At 35.6% G+C, this 15918-nt stretch overlaps 1 protein-coding gene across 3 annotated transcripts; it reads left to right on the top strand.

Moving 5' to 3' along the window:
* The first annotated feature begins 1082 nt into the window (after positions 1 to 1082).
* Positions 1083 to 14925, top strand: LOC114245132 (uncharacterized). Of its 3 annotated transcripts, XR_003624754.2 has the most exons (11): positions 1083 to 1222; positions 4575 to 4706; positions 5319 to 5492; positions 5580 to 8695; positions 8778 to 8946; positions 9761 to 9832; positions 9920 to 10097; positions 11068 to 11305; positions 11620 to 12735; positions 13443 to 13521; positions 13788 to 13923. XR_003624754.2 is itself a non-coding variant. In XM_028177153.2 (10 exons), the coding sequence occupies exons 2-10, from the start codon at positions 4591 to 4593 to the stop codon at positions 14219 to 14221; spliced, it is 5613 nt and encodes a 1870-aa protein (XP_028032954.2). In that variant the 5' UTR covers positions 1083 to 1222; positions 4575 to 4590; the 3' UTR covers positions 14222 to 14925. The 3 variants fall into 3 exon arrangements, 2 of the variants coding, with proteins under 2 accessions (XP_028032954.2, XP_028032956.2); XM_028177153.2 differs by lacking the exon at positions 13443 to 13521 and having other exon boundaries at positions 13788 to 14925; XM_028177155.2 differs by lacking the exons at positions 5319 to 5492; positions 13443 to 13521 and having other exon boundaries at positions 13788 to 14925.
* Positions 14926 to 15918: the final 993 nt, after the last annotated feature.

Here is a 15918-nt window from a genome sequence, read left to right as displayed (position 1 = left end):
TTAAGCTAGCACCGTCAACGGTTGACCTTTATCGGCACTTTTCGTGGTTACGCGCTGAGACACCCTCATAGTGGCAATGATTAAGGACCACCGTTTAACTAACTCATGCATCGCGAGTCCTGGGTTTCGTCCTGTAGCCTATCCGATGATTCGCAAGCTAAGTAAATTGTCCCTTAGAAATAAGGTGATATTCTACAAAACTTGTATAGTCCGGTCATGACCTATTTAAGTGCAGTGGCCGCTCACGCGGCTCGCACAAGCTTGAAATCCCTTCAAAAAGTACAATCCCGTTTTTACAGGATAGCCGCCGGAACCCCAAGGTTCATCTGAAATGTTGATCTCCACGACGATATGGACCTAGAGTACATCAGTAAATATCTACAGTCGGCATCAGTGCGTCATTTCGAGAAAGTGGCAAGACACGAAAACCCTCTCATTGTGGCCGCCGGTAACTATATTCCCGATCCTACGGACTGATTGTAAGCAGCCGACGTCGCCGGAAACGCTTCATTTCGGATCCTCCCGATAAATTAACGACGCTTTTAGATACCCCAAGCACAGATCATGGTTCTCGTCGAACCCGTCGCTTGTGACGAAGGGCTCGGCGAGTAAATTAATCCACAGACACAGCCCACTGAGTTTCTCACCGGATCTTCTCAGTGGGTCGCGTTTCCGATCCGGTGATAGATTCTACAACGTACTGCTCTTGCTAGGGTTAGTGTTAGCAATGTTGTCAGGTTTGAGTCCCGTGAGCTCACCTACTACTTAAGGTTACGCTGTAGTGTTGTCTCAAAACAAACAACAAAAACAAAAAAAAAGTCCTGTGGAACGCCCGCTTCACCCCGCGCTACTGTCATAGACTATAGTAAGAATAAACCAAACGTTTTATAAAGTATCTTTATTGTAAGACCATGTAAGTTAAAATGCATCGAAATCACCATGAGACTATTTATTACTGAAGCACACCAATACTTTTTTGAGGTCTGCTTGAATTTGATGGGCTTGATGGAAAACATCATTAACTTTACTATCTTTGCCATAGCTTGACGCTTTGTATTTATTAAGCTGGCAGCACTAAACAGAATATAATCACAACGGCAACACAAACATTTATTTCCGTGGTCAAAGAGATACGATACATAATTCGCTGAATTTAATATTTTTTAATAATTATGAGACATTTAAATATTAATTTTAGCTAAACTGATTCGAAAAATAACAAGTAAGTAAATAAAATCTTCAGTGTTTTACGCCTTAATGCTAGTTTTGTGATCGTACAAAAAAAGTTCTACCTATTAATCAGTTGTTTCTAAAAATCAATTGCAAGAGTACTGTATCAGTTAAGCGTTTTACCTTTTATTCTATCTTTAGTAAAATGTTTTGTATAATCGATTACGTTTTGCATTGTCTTCTATTTGCATACGAAATCGTAAAATACAATATCGATCGATCAATACTTAGCCGTTTGTTTGCTAATCGGCAATAATACTATGAATAAAAATTTAATAACAACGGGATTTGAAGCATTAGAAACGGCTTCACGCGACGTCCGTATTATTTGAGGAACTCCCGGTAATTATTTAATTATGTCAAATTTATTTAACAATCTGTTAACTTGCAATTTAAATAATTTTATAATAGTGTTGACTATGTAAGCATTATAGCAAACTTTTGGTCGAATTTATGACACTTTAAGCTTAATTTGTTTTTACATCCATTCCATTCACTAATTCTTAGTCCAAACTTACAGATTTTAATATAGTTTAATTCAGTTGTAAATAGCTCTTAAAAATAACTGAGAATAACTCTCTTATTCAGCAATATTGTATAATGACAGACGAACAAGTTGCTCTCTGATATTGACATCTCTGTGGGTTTAAATGAATAATATATTTTGCTACCTGTTGTGAGAATGGTTGAAAGATTTTCCAGTAAAAAAACAGGAAACAGTGTTTATATGGGTTTTCTGTTATTAAACAATGTTGGGTTCAGGCATGTTGCCTGTACCAAATCTCATGTTAACAATGTTCAAAGTTAGTAGTACCTGATATGAGTCATATAAATATTAATATTTGATGCAAAGTTTCAAGGATTTGTTTCCATTTACAGATGCAATCTTCACTATTTATGTATAATAGAATAGAAAAATAAAAATAAAAAGCTTGTAAAACAGGAAAACTGCAATACTAGATTTTTATAAAAACAATAATATTCACAGAGGTACATACAATACTATATATTAAAAAAAAATTATAAAAGAATAAATGCAGAAATAATATTTGATCACAAAATAATGTTTGTAATTGTAATGCCTAAGTGTGATGTCATAGTTATTCAAACAATAGCTACTCAAGGACATGATCTGCATAACAATGTTTATGTTGTGGTATCTTTTGATTAACTGCTCTATTCCCTACAGGTTAGTTGACACATAAAAATCAAATTGTGGATCAAGTTTAAAACTCACATACGTTTTAATTGAAAGTGCCCTAATTTTTTTTTACTTTTGGAAAGGACAGCTTTCTCTTGAATTTTTGGACACTCCATTGTTGTCATGTACATTATCTATCTGTAGATAATAAATGCCACATCATTGAATTTTAAGACATAGACTGTTTGTTTTAAACTCAAAATGAAAATTTATCATTCTTGCCGAGGGATTCTTAACCTTATTCCTTGATAAGATTATATCGGAAGTTGAAGTGCAGACTCTAATCTGATAAAGTTATATAGGCAGATTAGTGATGCAGCCTAAATGGTTAAGAATTTCATATTATAACATTTATAGGATATTGTAAAAACTGTTGTAAAAGTAGAATTATATTATTAATTAATAAGCTAGATTTATATTGTTTATTATTCACTTAATACTTATTATATAACTTAATATTCCAATACTTGAAATTAGTGTTCATATTCCAAATGATAGTAATAGATTAAGTTATATTCAGTGTATGTTTTTCCCATTTTAATGAATACATCATAGCGTGTATATATTCTATCAGGACCTCTGATTTCCAATCAATTATTTAAAAAACCTGTGTGCTTATTTCTGAAGCTCGAAGCTGTTGCGCTTTTCTCCACATGTGTATATCTTCAGTAGTCTTCAGTGTTTCAGGTATAGGCATAGTGGTAGGTATCAGTTTTGGTAGGCAGCGGCTTGGCTCTGCCCCTGGCATTGCTGAAGTCCATGGGCGACGGTAACCACTCACCATCAGGTGGGCCGTATGCTCGTCTGCCTACAAGGGCAATAAAAAAAAAAAAAAAAAAGTTGAGTGAACACGTGGTTTTTTCCCATCAATATGACCCACTACTATCAGCCTTAACACTATAATAATATTTTGATATATAATTGGATATAAATGAACATCATTTATGTGATGCACCAACTACTGTTTTGACGGGAACTCTGGTTTCATAAGGGAAATATTGATGGCATTTGCTTATCAATTCTGTTATTAATGAAACAAAAACATTAAATCTCCTAGTAATTTGCATCAATAAATATTAAATATACCATCTGAGCTACAAGATTAAATTTTGAACATTCTTTTGAATAATTTTTATTATTATTTAATTTCAACATTCTTTTAACTACTATCTGATCATGTTCTGCTGTGATTATTAACAATTTGTATGAAAATAATACTGCAATTTCGAAAGACAAAAATCTTTCATATAAACCTTGTCGAGACTGTTACGGACAGCAAAAAAGAAATAATTTTAATCGATCAAATAATTCTCAAGTGATAGATACTCCATCACAAATGCAGGAATTGAAAAAAACAAAAAAAAAAAGTTATCGCGTTATTCTTCTTAATTCTTAATAAATTCTTGTTTCTTAGTCTTTCCTGTCTCTAGAAAAATAACTTTTTAGCTCGACATCACGTGTAGAAGTTTGATGACAATACAGTTACAATACTGCCATAACTCTGAAACTAGTCATGCAGCATTTTGCCTCTAATATTAATAAAATTCATGGCCATGGTAAATTATAAAATAAATTAGAGAAATCCAGGCCTCTTTGAACGACTGCTACTACTCCTCATCATCTGTACGAGTTAGTGTTGTCATCTTTTTTTTTGCTGATTTTCTTGCATCTGAGGTTTCCAATTACTATAACAAGAAAGGCGGCGGCGTTAACATTGTTTTATTTCGTTGTCCATCTAAGGTAATAAAAAGTAAAGTATGGACCAACTATTTTTTTAATTCTTTATTATCAATTAACTTATAATTTGTTCAAAAAAAGTATTAAAAAAATAGTACGCATGATGAAATGTAATGGTTGATTTCGATTCATTGATTTGTATAGCTGCGTAAATATTACGCGGAGGTAGCCTCGTCTCTTATTACCGGGTATTGCTTAAGTCGAAACATTAAAATACTGCATAGGTATTCACTGAAATGTCTGTCATATAACCTGGTTTCACCAGTGTATGCATTGATTAATAATGTAAATGTATTGTGTATAGAGTAATTGGAACAGTTTATACATTCCGTTCTATACTTGCCTTAAATTGTAACTATGCTGTTGATGATAAATTTGTTTAGTTTTTTTAATTGTTATGAAACAGACACAAGAGATGCTACATGCCGGGCGCTCAATCGGTAATTAAGCCGGCGTCGGCGGGCGAATTCTCAGCTTCCGACGAAGAATCTCAACTTCAAGTTTACCTGGAGCAACAACTTGAGGAGGATGTAGCCAGGTAAATATTAAGTAATTTCTCAATTTAATAATTATGTATTAGAAGTTTTTTTTTGTGCTTTTGAAATGTTTCATTTTGTTGATGATAAATTAACTTTTTTGCTGAAATAGTTTGTGTATTATTTTGATTTCATTTATATCTTTATGTATGTACTTACTATATGTATATTATTATAATGCGCGGAAATCGAAATTGTACAATATAATGAACCTCTTTGTTTTTATTTTAAGTTGGCTAATCAAAGCTTGGTATAATTATAGTCATCAGAAAATTTTATGACTTTAGATGATGACGTCATAGATTTTTAAATGTAAATAGTTTTATTTTCAACCATCAGCGTTATTTTTAGAATGTCAGCGTTTTCCAACATTATAAGTTATAATCGATACGTCTAAATTATATATATTGAATTGAATCATGAAATTTGCATGCATCGAATTATTGATCTTTAAATGACGATATACAGAGTATAAAAAGAGGAAAATAATATTGTATGTTAATTTAAGATTCCATTTAGCAAACGAGATTCAATGATATAATAGATTTGATGTTAATAAAAATGTAGTTTGTTTTTTGAAGCATAAATTATTGACAAAAACACATTTGTTACAGAATATTTGATGAGTCTATATATTCTGATATTGAGCTGGTGTGTGGAAAATTAAAAATACTAACACATTCTTGTATTCTTGAGACTCGCACACGTAAATTTTATCACAAACTTAAAAACATATTGCATGTGAATTTCGGACGCGATTCATATGACGAAATATATTCATTCATAAGGTATGAAACGACTTTGAGTACTAGAAACTGAGGCAAAATTAATTGAGAGTATTGTGATGTTTTTGTATTTTGTGAATTTTGTTACAGTGACATATATACTGAATGTGATATACAAGAACAGGAAAAAGAAATAATAAGCTATTTAAGCAAGCAAGTTACGAAACTAGAATCACTGGCAGATTGCGTGAATAAAACGAAAATAGACCTAGAGGAGGTTGTTTCGTTTGAAATACCAGATTGCAGTATTAGTTCGTACCCTGAAAAATCGATATCCGAAATAACAGGCTCTAGTCCGAGTACTGAATTGACAAAAGAATACTATGCGCTAGTGCCTATAGCTGATAATTTATTAGAAAAAGAACTTGACGAACAGGACGCTCTATCGAATGCTTTTATATCCATAAAAAAAACTCAAATTGAAGATAAAATCGAAAACAAAGCTTCTCAACCAGTAAAACCTACTTCTTTATCGCTTTCTAGTCACATTTCCAAATCAGACAAACATTCCGCTTCTTGTGATATCACTTGTCCAGTGACAGATAATGGATTAAAATTCGAAAAGAACCACACACATAATCCAATAACACGCACTAGTCAAGAAACTAAATCGAATCAGTATTTTATAAATAGCGATCACTATTGCAAGCATTCAATTTTTTATGAGTCCACGAGTGAGAAAATATATGATATAGCGTATTCACCTGACAGTTTAATAGCTGATGATCCAAGCAGTTCATCTGATTATTTGTCTGCAACGTTTACCTGTTCTCCTGTGGCTAGCTGCACTGGCTGCCATACGCACTTAAATGTTTACGATAGCAATCCTAAAATGGATAACATTATTACAATATCAGATTCCGGAATGGAAAACACCGGTATGCTGGAGAGTTTAAGCAGCCATAAAGATGTAACTTTAACGGACATATCGTTGACTGAAAGCACGTTGCATGACTCCGTAGCTGATGAAGCCAGTAACTCTAATGATTCTGCGCACAGTCCGTTGTTAGAAAGGCGAGATTTTCTGAAACTACAGTGTCGTAATGCACCCCAGTCAGCTTCGTCCAGTGGAATTTCTACAGATAAAGAAAGCTATCAAACAACCAAGCCTAGTCAGTTTAAAGAACTAATCAGCGGACGATCATCGAAAGAGGAGAAACAAAGACAGAACGAAGAAATCGTTATATTAGAGTCATCATCATTATCGTCAGAGACTGGTTCATGGGAATCTGTGTTTCCACCGAAAGCGTCTGAAAAGAAACAAACTGGTAACTGTTCTAAAACTGAACAGGAACTTCTCAGTGAAGATGCAAATACGGAAAATCCAATAAATAAATTTAGTACAGATATCCCCAGTGGTACACAATATTCAGGCTTAGCGCAGAAATCTGTAAAGACAACATCATGTTTCATAGACGCTGCGAGTTTAGTTGAAGAAGAAAGTGATGCACCTCCCCCTGTATCTACTAAATCTCACGACCTGACATTCGACACAACGGTGCCTCAGAGTCGTCCAGTTCCTTGCTCCACTAACAAAATAGATATGAGCCCTAATGATTGGTCTGAAAGTAACGATAACGATGATTCCTTAGAACAAACTGAACAAAAGGATCTTGATTCAATGCAGAAAGATTTGTCTCCGACCATTTTCGAAATGACTCCTATAACCGAAGATTCTTTATGTACTAAAGCCTTTGTAGAACCAACGCAAGTCGAAGAAACAGTTGATGATAAACAAAGTAATTTAGATTCTATTAGTAAGGAAACTATTTGTCTGCAAGAGACCTTTATGACTTCGACGCCTAATAATTCTATTATGTCCGTAAAAGATTCTGGATTCCATGGGTACAGTGAAGATGAAGCTCAATGCAGTTCTATTAATAAAGATTACGACGTTACGAAAAAAATTAAAGCCCATAAATTTTTCGAATACTCACCTATAGTCTCGGGTGGCGCGTCCGTAGAAGATTTCCCTCCACAAATGCCTGGAAGTAAAACAGGTAGTCCATCAACAAAACGCAAAATAGAAAATATACCAATTGTATCAGGTGCTTACATCCCAGAAAGAACAGAGGAAGTAAATCAAGTTACAAGAAATAAAGTAAAACTATCGTCTTCGTCAGCTTGGGTGGTCGATATGTCCGGTGGAGCGAAATTCAATAGTGAAACATCTAACGTTTCTCAAACATCGAAAAGACCTAACGAAAAAACTAGTGAAAATTTAAAGGTCGCCTTGAATAGTAATCTCGAGAATTGCAATAAAAGTCGAAGTTCAGTGGATTCGGACAGTAGTGAAAAATCCAGTCATAAATTTTATATAGATTTGGCAAGTTTGCCTGATCCTTTGCCATGTAAAAAAAGCGAAGACACTGATAGTCTAAACGAGAAAAAAAATATTTTCACAATGTACATAGATATAGGTGAAAATGGAAAACTAAAAGAGATGCCTCCTAGGCTATCTTTAAATACAAAGAAGAACGCCAGTACAGCGTCTAATGGAAAATGTGAAGTACAAACTAAATCTGTTGTATCGGAAGAAAGCGACAAACATAAACCATTGTCAAACTTATCGACCTTCGAAAAGTTAGAGTCGCTTTGTAACGACCCAAACATCAGCATACTAGAAATAATAAAGATTCCAGAGAAGAAATCTTCCGATATTTCTGAAGTCAATGATCTTCCATCGATTGAAATAGTTAAAGAAGATAATTCAAAAATAGAAACGTCCTCATTACGTTCTATAACGGCTACAATTCAAGAGGAGGTCGTTTGTGGAGACGAAATAAATGATTCATCAGATCTGTTCGTCAAATTATCTGATTTGGATAAACCCGTAACAAGAATGGACATTGATATACCAGTTACGAAGAAAACACTATCTGCTTCTGTAAGTGAAGATAAGACGAGAGATTCTCGAATGACCAGATCGATTCCCGATAACAATTGGACCAATCAAACACTGTCGGTTAATTCAAGATCTATTGACATAATTAGTTCCTTTCATTCCGAAAACGCTTTAAGTCTGAACCGATTGTTTCCTCATTTGAAGAACGAATTCAGTAGAAGCGTGCCCGTTTCGCTGTCGAGTCGGACGCGGTCTCCTTTGCGGCTAGGGACTCCATCGAGCACCTTAGAGGCTCTCGATCAAACATCCGACACGTCCGAAGTCAGTAGCGTACAGAGTAGTATGTGTCGTTCAGTCGTCGGTGAGTTGATTCATATTTAGTCCAAATATGATAGTTTATAACAGATTATCCTTGTTGTTTATGAAATATTGTTTTATTTCAGAGAACAGTACGACAGAGGAAAGCTGTCAAACTTCCAGTTTAATAGGTAGCTGCCAGTCTCGGCTTGGTCAGGACTTGTTACGGATGTTTCTAGAAGAGATAGCGCCTGATGTGGTAGTCGAGGTGTCCGGGAAAAGAATCAAAGCACACAAATGTATTTTATCATCTAGGTATTTAATCATTTTACCTTCAAACTCATACAATACAATTATTTTTATTCACACACAATATATCTCCGCAATAACCTATACAAATAGAAATACGGCAATTCTCTATTAAATACAATAAAATAATATGTCGTCATACAGTGATTCTATAAAAACTTGTTCTTTTTTATGTCTCGTCTAGTTTATGCGTATATTTATAGCATATTAGCGAACGATTCATGCTATAAAGGGATAACATCTGGTAATACTAATATTAATAATAGTAAATGCAATTTTTTTAAATTTACTCTTTATTATTGGTTATTGAACCCGCATTGATAAGTGCAAACCACCGTTACGTTTATATTTGCGACTGAATCAGCCGTGCGTTCCGGTTATAAGGGTGTGATTATCGTCATACAATACAATTGATACTTCAATGTCATGTCTCAAGCAGGAAGGCAGCTTTCGAAGCGCCATTTCTATAGGAGCCGTCAATCAGTTAAGACGAGTTGAACTGTGAGCTCGGACACGGAATAAAAAAAATAGGCTGAATATTTACTATAACTGGCTCATTGCTTACATTAGTTTCTGTAGATGTATTTTAAAGATCAAGTTGCCTTTACAATGCATAATTTAGTGTTGAAAATAAACTGTCTTATTAGGCCTTTAAACATTAAAACGTAACACAAAAATATGAATCGTTCTCTAATTAATTGATTAAGTTTGTTCCATATTCGTGTAGCTAAATATTCTTTCTTCGACTTCAAAAAGCAGATTATTGTAATACGATCTGTTTTTAATTAGCGATTAGTTGAAAGCGTTTTAAATGTTTTAGATGTCAATTCTTTGCCGGAATACTTAGTGGTGGATGGGTTGAGAGCGCTGGAAACGTCATAGCATTGCCATCGTGAGTAAAAACAAAATCTCATATTCGTATACAGATAAAATATAACTGTTAGTGTTGCCAGTGATTTAATAAAGTTATGACTTACAGCTTCTCATACAATGTGGTACATTTCGCTATGTGTCACATATACTCGGGCCTGTCGGCTATACCAGACACGATAAGCATCCTTGAACTAGCCACCCTTGCGGACATGCTGGGCCTCGAAGGACTCAAAGAAGCTATAATGTTTACTCTGAAAACTAAATACTGTCATCATTTCCACAGGGTACGTTTTGTTTACTGAAAAACTATACTGTTATATATTATATTATTGTATCTATACTGAGACCTTAGAACTTATATCTCAAGGTGGATGGCGCATTTACGTCGTAAATGTCTATGGGCTCCAGTAATCATTTAACACCAGGTGGGCTGTGAGCTCGTCCAACCATTTAAGCAATAAAAAAAATGCTTTATGAGAAAACCTGTAACATTTGTCGTATAAGAATACTAAAATAATTATCGTTTTTCTGACTTGAGTCAATAAACTATCTCTTTGCAAAATAATTTCGAACCGTTTCTAATATTGCGCATAAAATAAAAAAATTAAATACTTGAAATAATGTCCGTTCGGAACACATCCGTGTTCAGAGTATTACTATTTCGTCAATATGAAGTTGGTCGTCAATGATAGTTAAGCATGAGGCTAATCAATGCTTTCGATTTATGAAATTTGCATGTTTTCATAGATATTAATTACTAAAATATAATATATAGGTAGCTATCTTGTGTGTACAAAGTGCACATACACCTATTATATCTGTACTAGTAGTTCCACAATGAAATTATAAGCTTGAAACTTATTAAGGTTTTATTGTCAAAGACTATTATACTTCTGTAATCACAATTTCACTAAGACTACACTATAGACAAATATTAATAAAGATAATATTAATCTATTCTCAATTTGGGCACAGACTTTAAGCAATGACAAAAGTTTGACAGTAAATAAAGGGTGTATATATATATATATGTGTGTGTGTCAAATACATGGTAGTGTGTGTAATGCTTTTTTTATTGATCTAATGTATTATTAATGCATAATCATTCTGCACTCCTCTATATTCTCTATAAGTGTGGGAAATTTCATACTCCTCCGTCCGCGCAATTTGCGTAAAAAGGTGTGCAAAGTTTTTCACGTATTAATATATAGAAAATGTAATTCTGTTCTTAATTTGAAATCTGTATCATTACAGCCGTGTCCAGTGTGCGTTGCCGGAGTGCTAGAATGTTTTCCACTATCATCGGCCTATGGACTCGACGATCTGTATCGCAAGTGCTTGAGGTGGATTACGAAGTACTTCATCAAGGTCTGGCCGACGAAGGCCTTTGCTACGTTACCATCGGAATTGATCGAGAAGTGCTATCAACAGCACGTTGTAAATTTGAGCACAGATAATCTCGTTGACACGGTTTATGGTTGCAGCGCGATAGGTAAGTTTCAATTGCTTTTGCTGTGATTATTATTCCTGTTTTGATGTTGATAACTAGACTAGTTTATTAGCTATTTGAAGTTAAGCGGGTTTCCGAACCTACAGGAATGCTGATGGGATGGTGGAACTACCTATGGGCTTACATTGATTCGTCACCAAATATCAGCAGGGATATGTACTGTTTTCTTAGTCGTCTTTAAAATAAAATTACAATTTAAACCACCTGTATTTTATTTTTTTAATTTGTCGTAAGTTTCTCTTATTTAAATATATAAATGAGTTTAACATATTCATGTATGAATTTTGTTTCAACAGTGACTTCCTTGCAAAACATAAGGTGGGCGGAGACGGTGGCTCGTTTGTGTCGTCGATTAGTGAACGCGGCCGCTCATTTCGCTGCTCCTCGACTAGTTGCGGTGCTCCAAGACATAGCCAATATGGCTCCGGACGCTCCACCGCCCGCGAAGCAAGCTCTGATGGACTGCATCGCTGCTGCTATAGAATGGGCGCCGCCAGACGAAGGATGCCGCGCCTATGCTCTCCTGTCTGATTTGGTCCGAGACATCAAACTGCACAGCTCGAGCTCGAACAATCTCCTTCACAGCCACGCGGCCAATTGGCGTATGCAATGTGAAGGCGCATTAGTGCGAGCCGCTCCACGCGTCGTCGGTACTCAAGCCTTCCAAGACCTGCCCACGGACCTGCGCAGGAGATTACGCGAACTCGGTTGTATTATGTACGGAACGCAGGCCATACCCGTGACGACTTCACCGTACCACGAACGCAAGAGTCGGAGTACGTATCACAACAAGGCCAGTAAGACGCATAACACGAAGACGAGTCGCAGTTTAGACATTGATCACGTCCGAGCATCGTTCGTACCGTACGCTCTGAAACCGGCGACGCATATCAGTTCCGTCGATATACTGAAGAACGTTCCCGATTTGAAAGATGCGAAAAAATTAACTACCCGCACTAAACCGCCGAAGGTGAGGACCACGAAGGCACAAGAGGAACGAGCCAAATACAATATGACGAAAAATATTCAATCGGTGAACCAGGTGAACGGTAAAACCGGACATCCGACGATACGGACGTTCGAAAACACTAAACCGAGATACCTAGAGCCGCGCCCGTGTAAAGAAAACGATAAAAAAACGACAGCGCCGAACAAACTGGTCCCTAAAATGGTATCGTCCAGCGAATCGTCCCGGAACTCTAGTCCGATCCAGGTCAGGAACCTACGCACAACTCGAATGAAGACTCGGCAGGGGCTCGAAGTTAAAACGCACGCGATGTCGCAGGACAGCTTGGCGACCTCGTCACGACCGCGCACCGCCGAACCATCCACTGACTCCCTGAGCGAGTCGCAAAATAGCAACAAATACGCCACCTACACCAAGATTAAGCATTCCAAGGGATCTATTGAATGTGAGTCTGATTTCACATAAATATTACTAAAAACTGAGTTTCTCGCCGAATTTTCTCGGATGGTTTGTGATATCATTGAAGCAACATTCTTGCTAGAGCTAGTCTCAGAAACTATCTCAGGTTGGACCCGTGAGCTCATCTACCAGTCCGAGCGTAGTTGAAATAGCCCCTTAGTCTATCAGCGATTAGGTAAGGATAAAAATTATAAACAATCTCAATCCGGAAATAAGAGACCTTGATGGGAATATTCCGGATTTCTTCATTGTTCTTGTTTAACGAGCAACATCCCGCCTGGCTTTGAGTGGTCATTGTTTGGTCTAATTTTCAATTTCTATTGCACTACGGCTGCGTTCATAATGTGTCTATGACACACTGTTCGTCCATTTAATAATACTATTTATTTTTAATCTTATATCGAGATGCACTTTGGATAGTATTTGTTTCATTATAATTAATGTTTATGTATATAAATATACAGAATATTAATTGAAAATTATTAGTGAATAATATTACTAAATATTGTAAAAAAGATGTGAAAAAATGGTATGCGGTTGCTTGTTATTATACCGGACTCAAGTAAACGCTTATCAAACGAATTTTCTTAAAAATAATTGAAATTAAGTTTCCAAATATAGTGATCTCTTAATAACCAACGTCTGGGATATATAATATATGTGTATTAATTTAATACTTTTTGATGATGACAGAAACATTGCAAACAATTCGTCAGAACACTCGCCGAGACGCAGTATGCTCCACGTGAAGTGCTCTGAAGAATTGTTTTAGGTGATTTCGATTTCTACCATTGCACTATATGCCATCAGAGCAGAGTACATGCGCATTCCGGTTACAGCTGGAAGTTCATTGCAGTCATCCAACAGTGCTTTTCCAGATATAATTTTGACTCACGTCGCTTCTGGCTTCGTAAGAACTCCCCTCCTCACTTACTCTTTTCGTACTACCCTCTCTCACTTACGATACAAGTAAGCTGAAGGTTCGTGATCGATGATAAAAAAATAATAATAATAACGTCGTATTCTTTACTTTTGCAGCTATCAAATCAAGATGTCATAATGTTACGCAACCTACTATTAACACGCAATGCAAGATAAAAACGAAAATACCCGTTTCGCTGAATCAAAACTACAGGGCGATTAACACTGAAAACAAGAGCGTTGCTGAGGCGCAAAAGTGCAGCCCTGGTTGTCCCGCCACAAATGGAACGTCTCGACCACGCATGAAATCTGTCGAGAAAAAAATTACGGGCTCCCTGATGAACGCCACTAAATCCAGCTCGGCGAAAATAGTGCCCAAGGTCATAAAAGAGTCGCACACCAACAAATGTCCGAGCAAAAGTAGAACGGCTCGTAACTCGAGTAAAGAGCACGAAGCACCCGCTGAAATTCCTTTGATGGAACGTTCTGGAACCTTCTTAAAAGACGAACCCACCTTTGGAGATAAAACGACTAACATAGATATAGACTAGTAGAATTTCCCAGGATGATGTCCTGATTTCTTGCTTGAGTAGAAAACTGTCCATTTATCTTTAGATATAGGAGTGGCACACTCGACTTAGGAGTCGACATTTTATTACAATAGTCACGGCTTAAGTAATTTATATTACCTATTCATTTGGCTAGTACTTATTCTCTTCATACGTAAGACTCAAATAGGGTGCAAATCTATTTTTATTAGCTACGGATAGTTGAACTTAATGTAGTGAAGTAAGCGTGCCTGTATTTTGTAATTAGTATTGTTCTCACCATTTACGAATGTAGACCACGAATTATTTATTGATGTAACTGTTGCCATTCGTACATTTAGTATTATTTATTTTTAAATTTAGTGTTTAAACACTTGAATTGAATATATTAGGTTTTTTTTTCTCATACATAGAAATGAATACATGTATATTTATTTGGTTGTTAGTTCGTGTTCTAAAAGTACGCGCGTCGTTTGTATTATTGAGTTGAAGCTTTGTAGTTGCTGGATACATAGGACTAGCATTTTACTATCGAAGTATATACAATAGATGGCGCGCGAGTCGTACGAAAAAATAAGTATTTCATAATATAAATGTTTAGTCAAAGCGAAGTGTAACCGACATTCAGTAATTTATAATTATTATTGTAGTACACATGCTGCTACTAGTAAAAGTATTTATTAATTGTTAATATGTTTTAAATTAAGTGCACACCTATCATTTTGAAATGATAAGAAATTCTATTCTATGATTCGGAACAACTTTTGAGGAAGCGTAAAAGTTGATTTATATATTTATTAATTATAATTGCTTGCCCGTTGGATATAGATAACAAAATTGGAGCAATTAAATTGTTGATCTAAAATTTTACACAACTGTTGATATGATAAACAGAGAATTGAGTTCTTGATACAAGGAATCATTTTACAGTCTCCGTCTTACATTGACGAAATTGTGAAAAGAGATTTGCGTTGAAACTTTGCCTTGTCTGAACACACAGACAAGTGCGTGTTTTGACTATAATTCGTAGCGTCATGCTTGAGAACTCTGGTATCCGTGTTGGCGAATATTGCATTTTTAACTTCTTTTTATGATTATTCGAATAAAAATGTTCACTTTAATGCAACCGAAGGAAGGTGTGGATTTAAAGCACGCTTTCTATCGCTTCATACAAAAATACTTAAAAAATATATTTATGTATTGTCGGTTCCTCTTGTATCTTTAACTGCAACCGATTAGTCGAAGAACGGTTTATTATTATATGCAGCAGTTAAGTTGCTATGTATATAAATGACACCTCCCAGAGAATCGCTGGCGGTTCTCTCGTTCGTATACTCGTGTATTCACGCAATTTCTTTGTGAACGTATTCTTCGGAAATCTGGATGGAAGCCGGAATTTAGATGATTATGCTTAGCTCTTTGTCTATTATTCCAAGTTTTTCACCATGACCTCTACAGCAAGACAACATTCTTGTCAATATCTCCGTCCTATGGTATAGAAAAATCATCAGCGTGTTTGCTAGATACAAAAAGAAGGCAATTTTTTCATACTTATTATTTATTGGAAATAAAACTATGAGCATCATTGTTAAATAGATAAGAATGTAAAAAAGACGTTTATGGCTTCAACGTTAATGTATTCAATGGGCAAGATTGGTATCGTACACGTATCAGGCTTAATTTTATTAAAACCTGAAACA

The sequence above is a fragment of the Bombyx mandarina genome, chromosome 01 (assembly GCF_030267445.1).
Source record: "Bombyx mandarina strain Sakado chromosome 01, ASM3026744v2".
Taxonomy (NCBI): Eukaryota; Metazoa; Arthropoda; class Insecta; order Lepidoptera; family Bombycidae; genus Bombyx; species Bombyx mandarina.
The sequence above is the reverse complement of the archived record's forward strand: the minus strand, read 5'-3'. Positions and strand labels throughout refer to the sequence as shown.

Bases quoted from the DNA above. Each gene is read 5' to 3' on its own strand.
- LOC114245132 (XM_028177153.2), top strand. From the start codon at position 4,591: ATGCCGGGCGCTCAATCGGTAATTAAGCCGGCGTCGGCGGGCGAATTC. The intron at 8,947-9,760 runs GTATTTAATCAT...TAAATGTTTTAG, and splicing joins AAATGTATTTTATCATCTAG to ATGTCAATTCTTTGCCGGAA. The intron at 10,098-11,067 runs GTACGTTTTGTT...GTATCATTACAG, and splicing joins ACTGTCATCATTTCCACAGG to CCGTGTCCAGTGTGCGTTGC.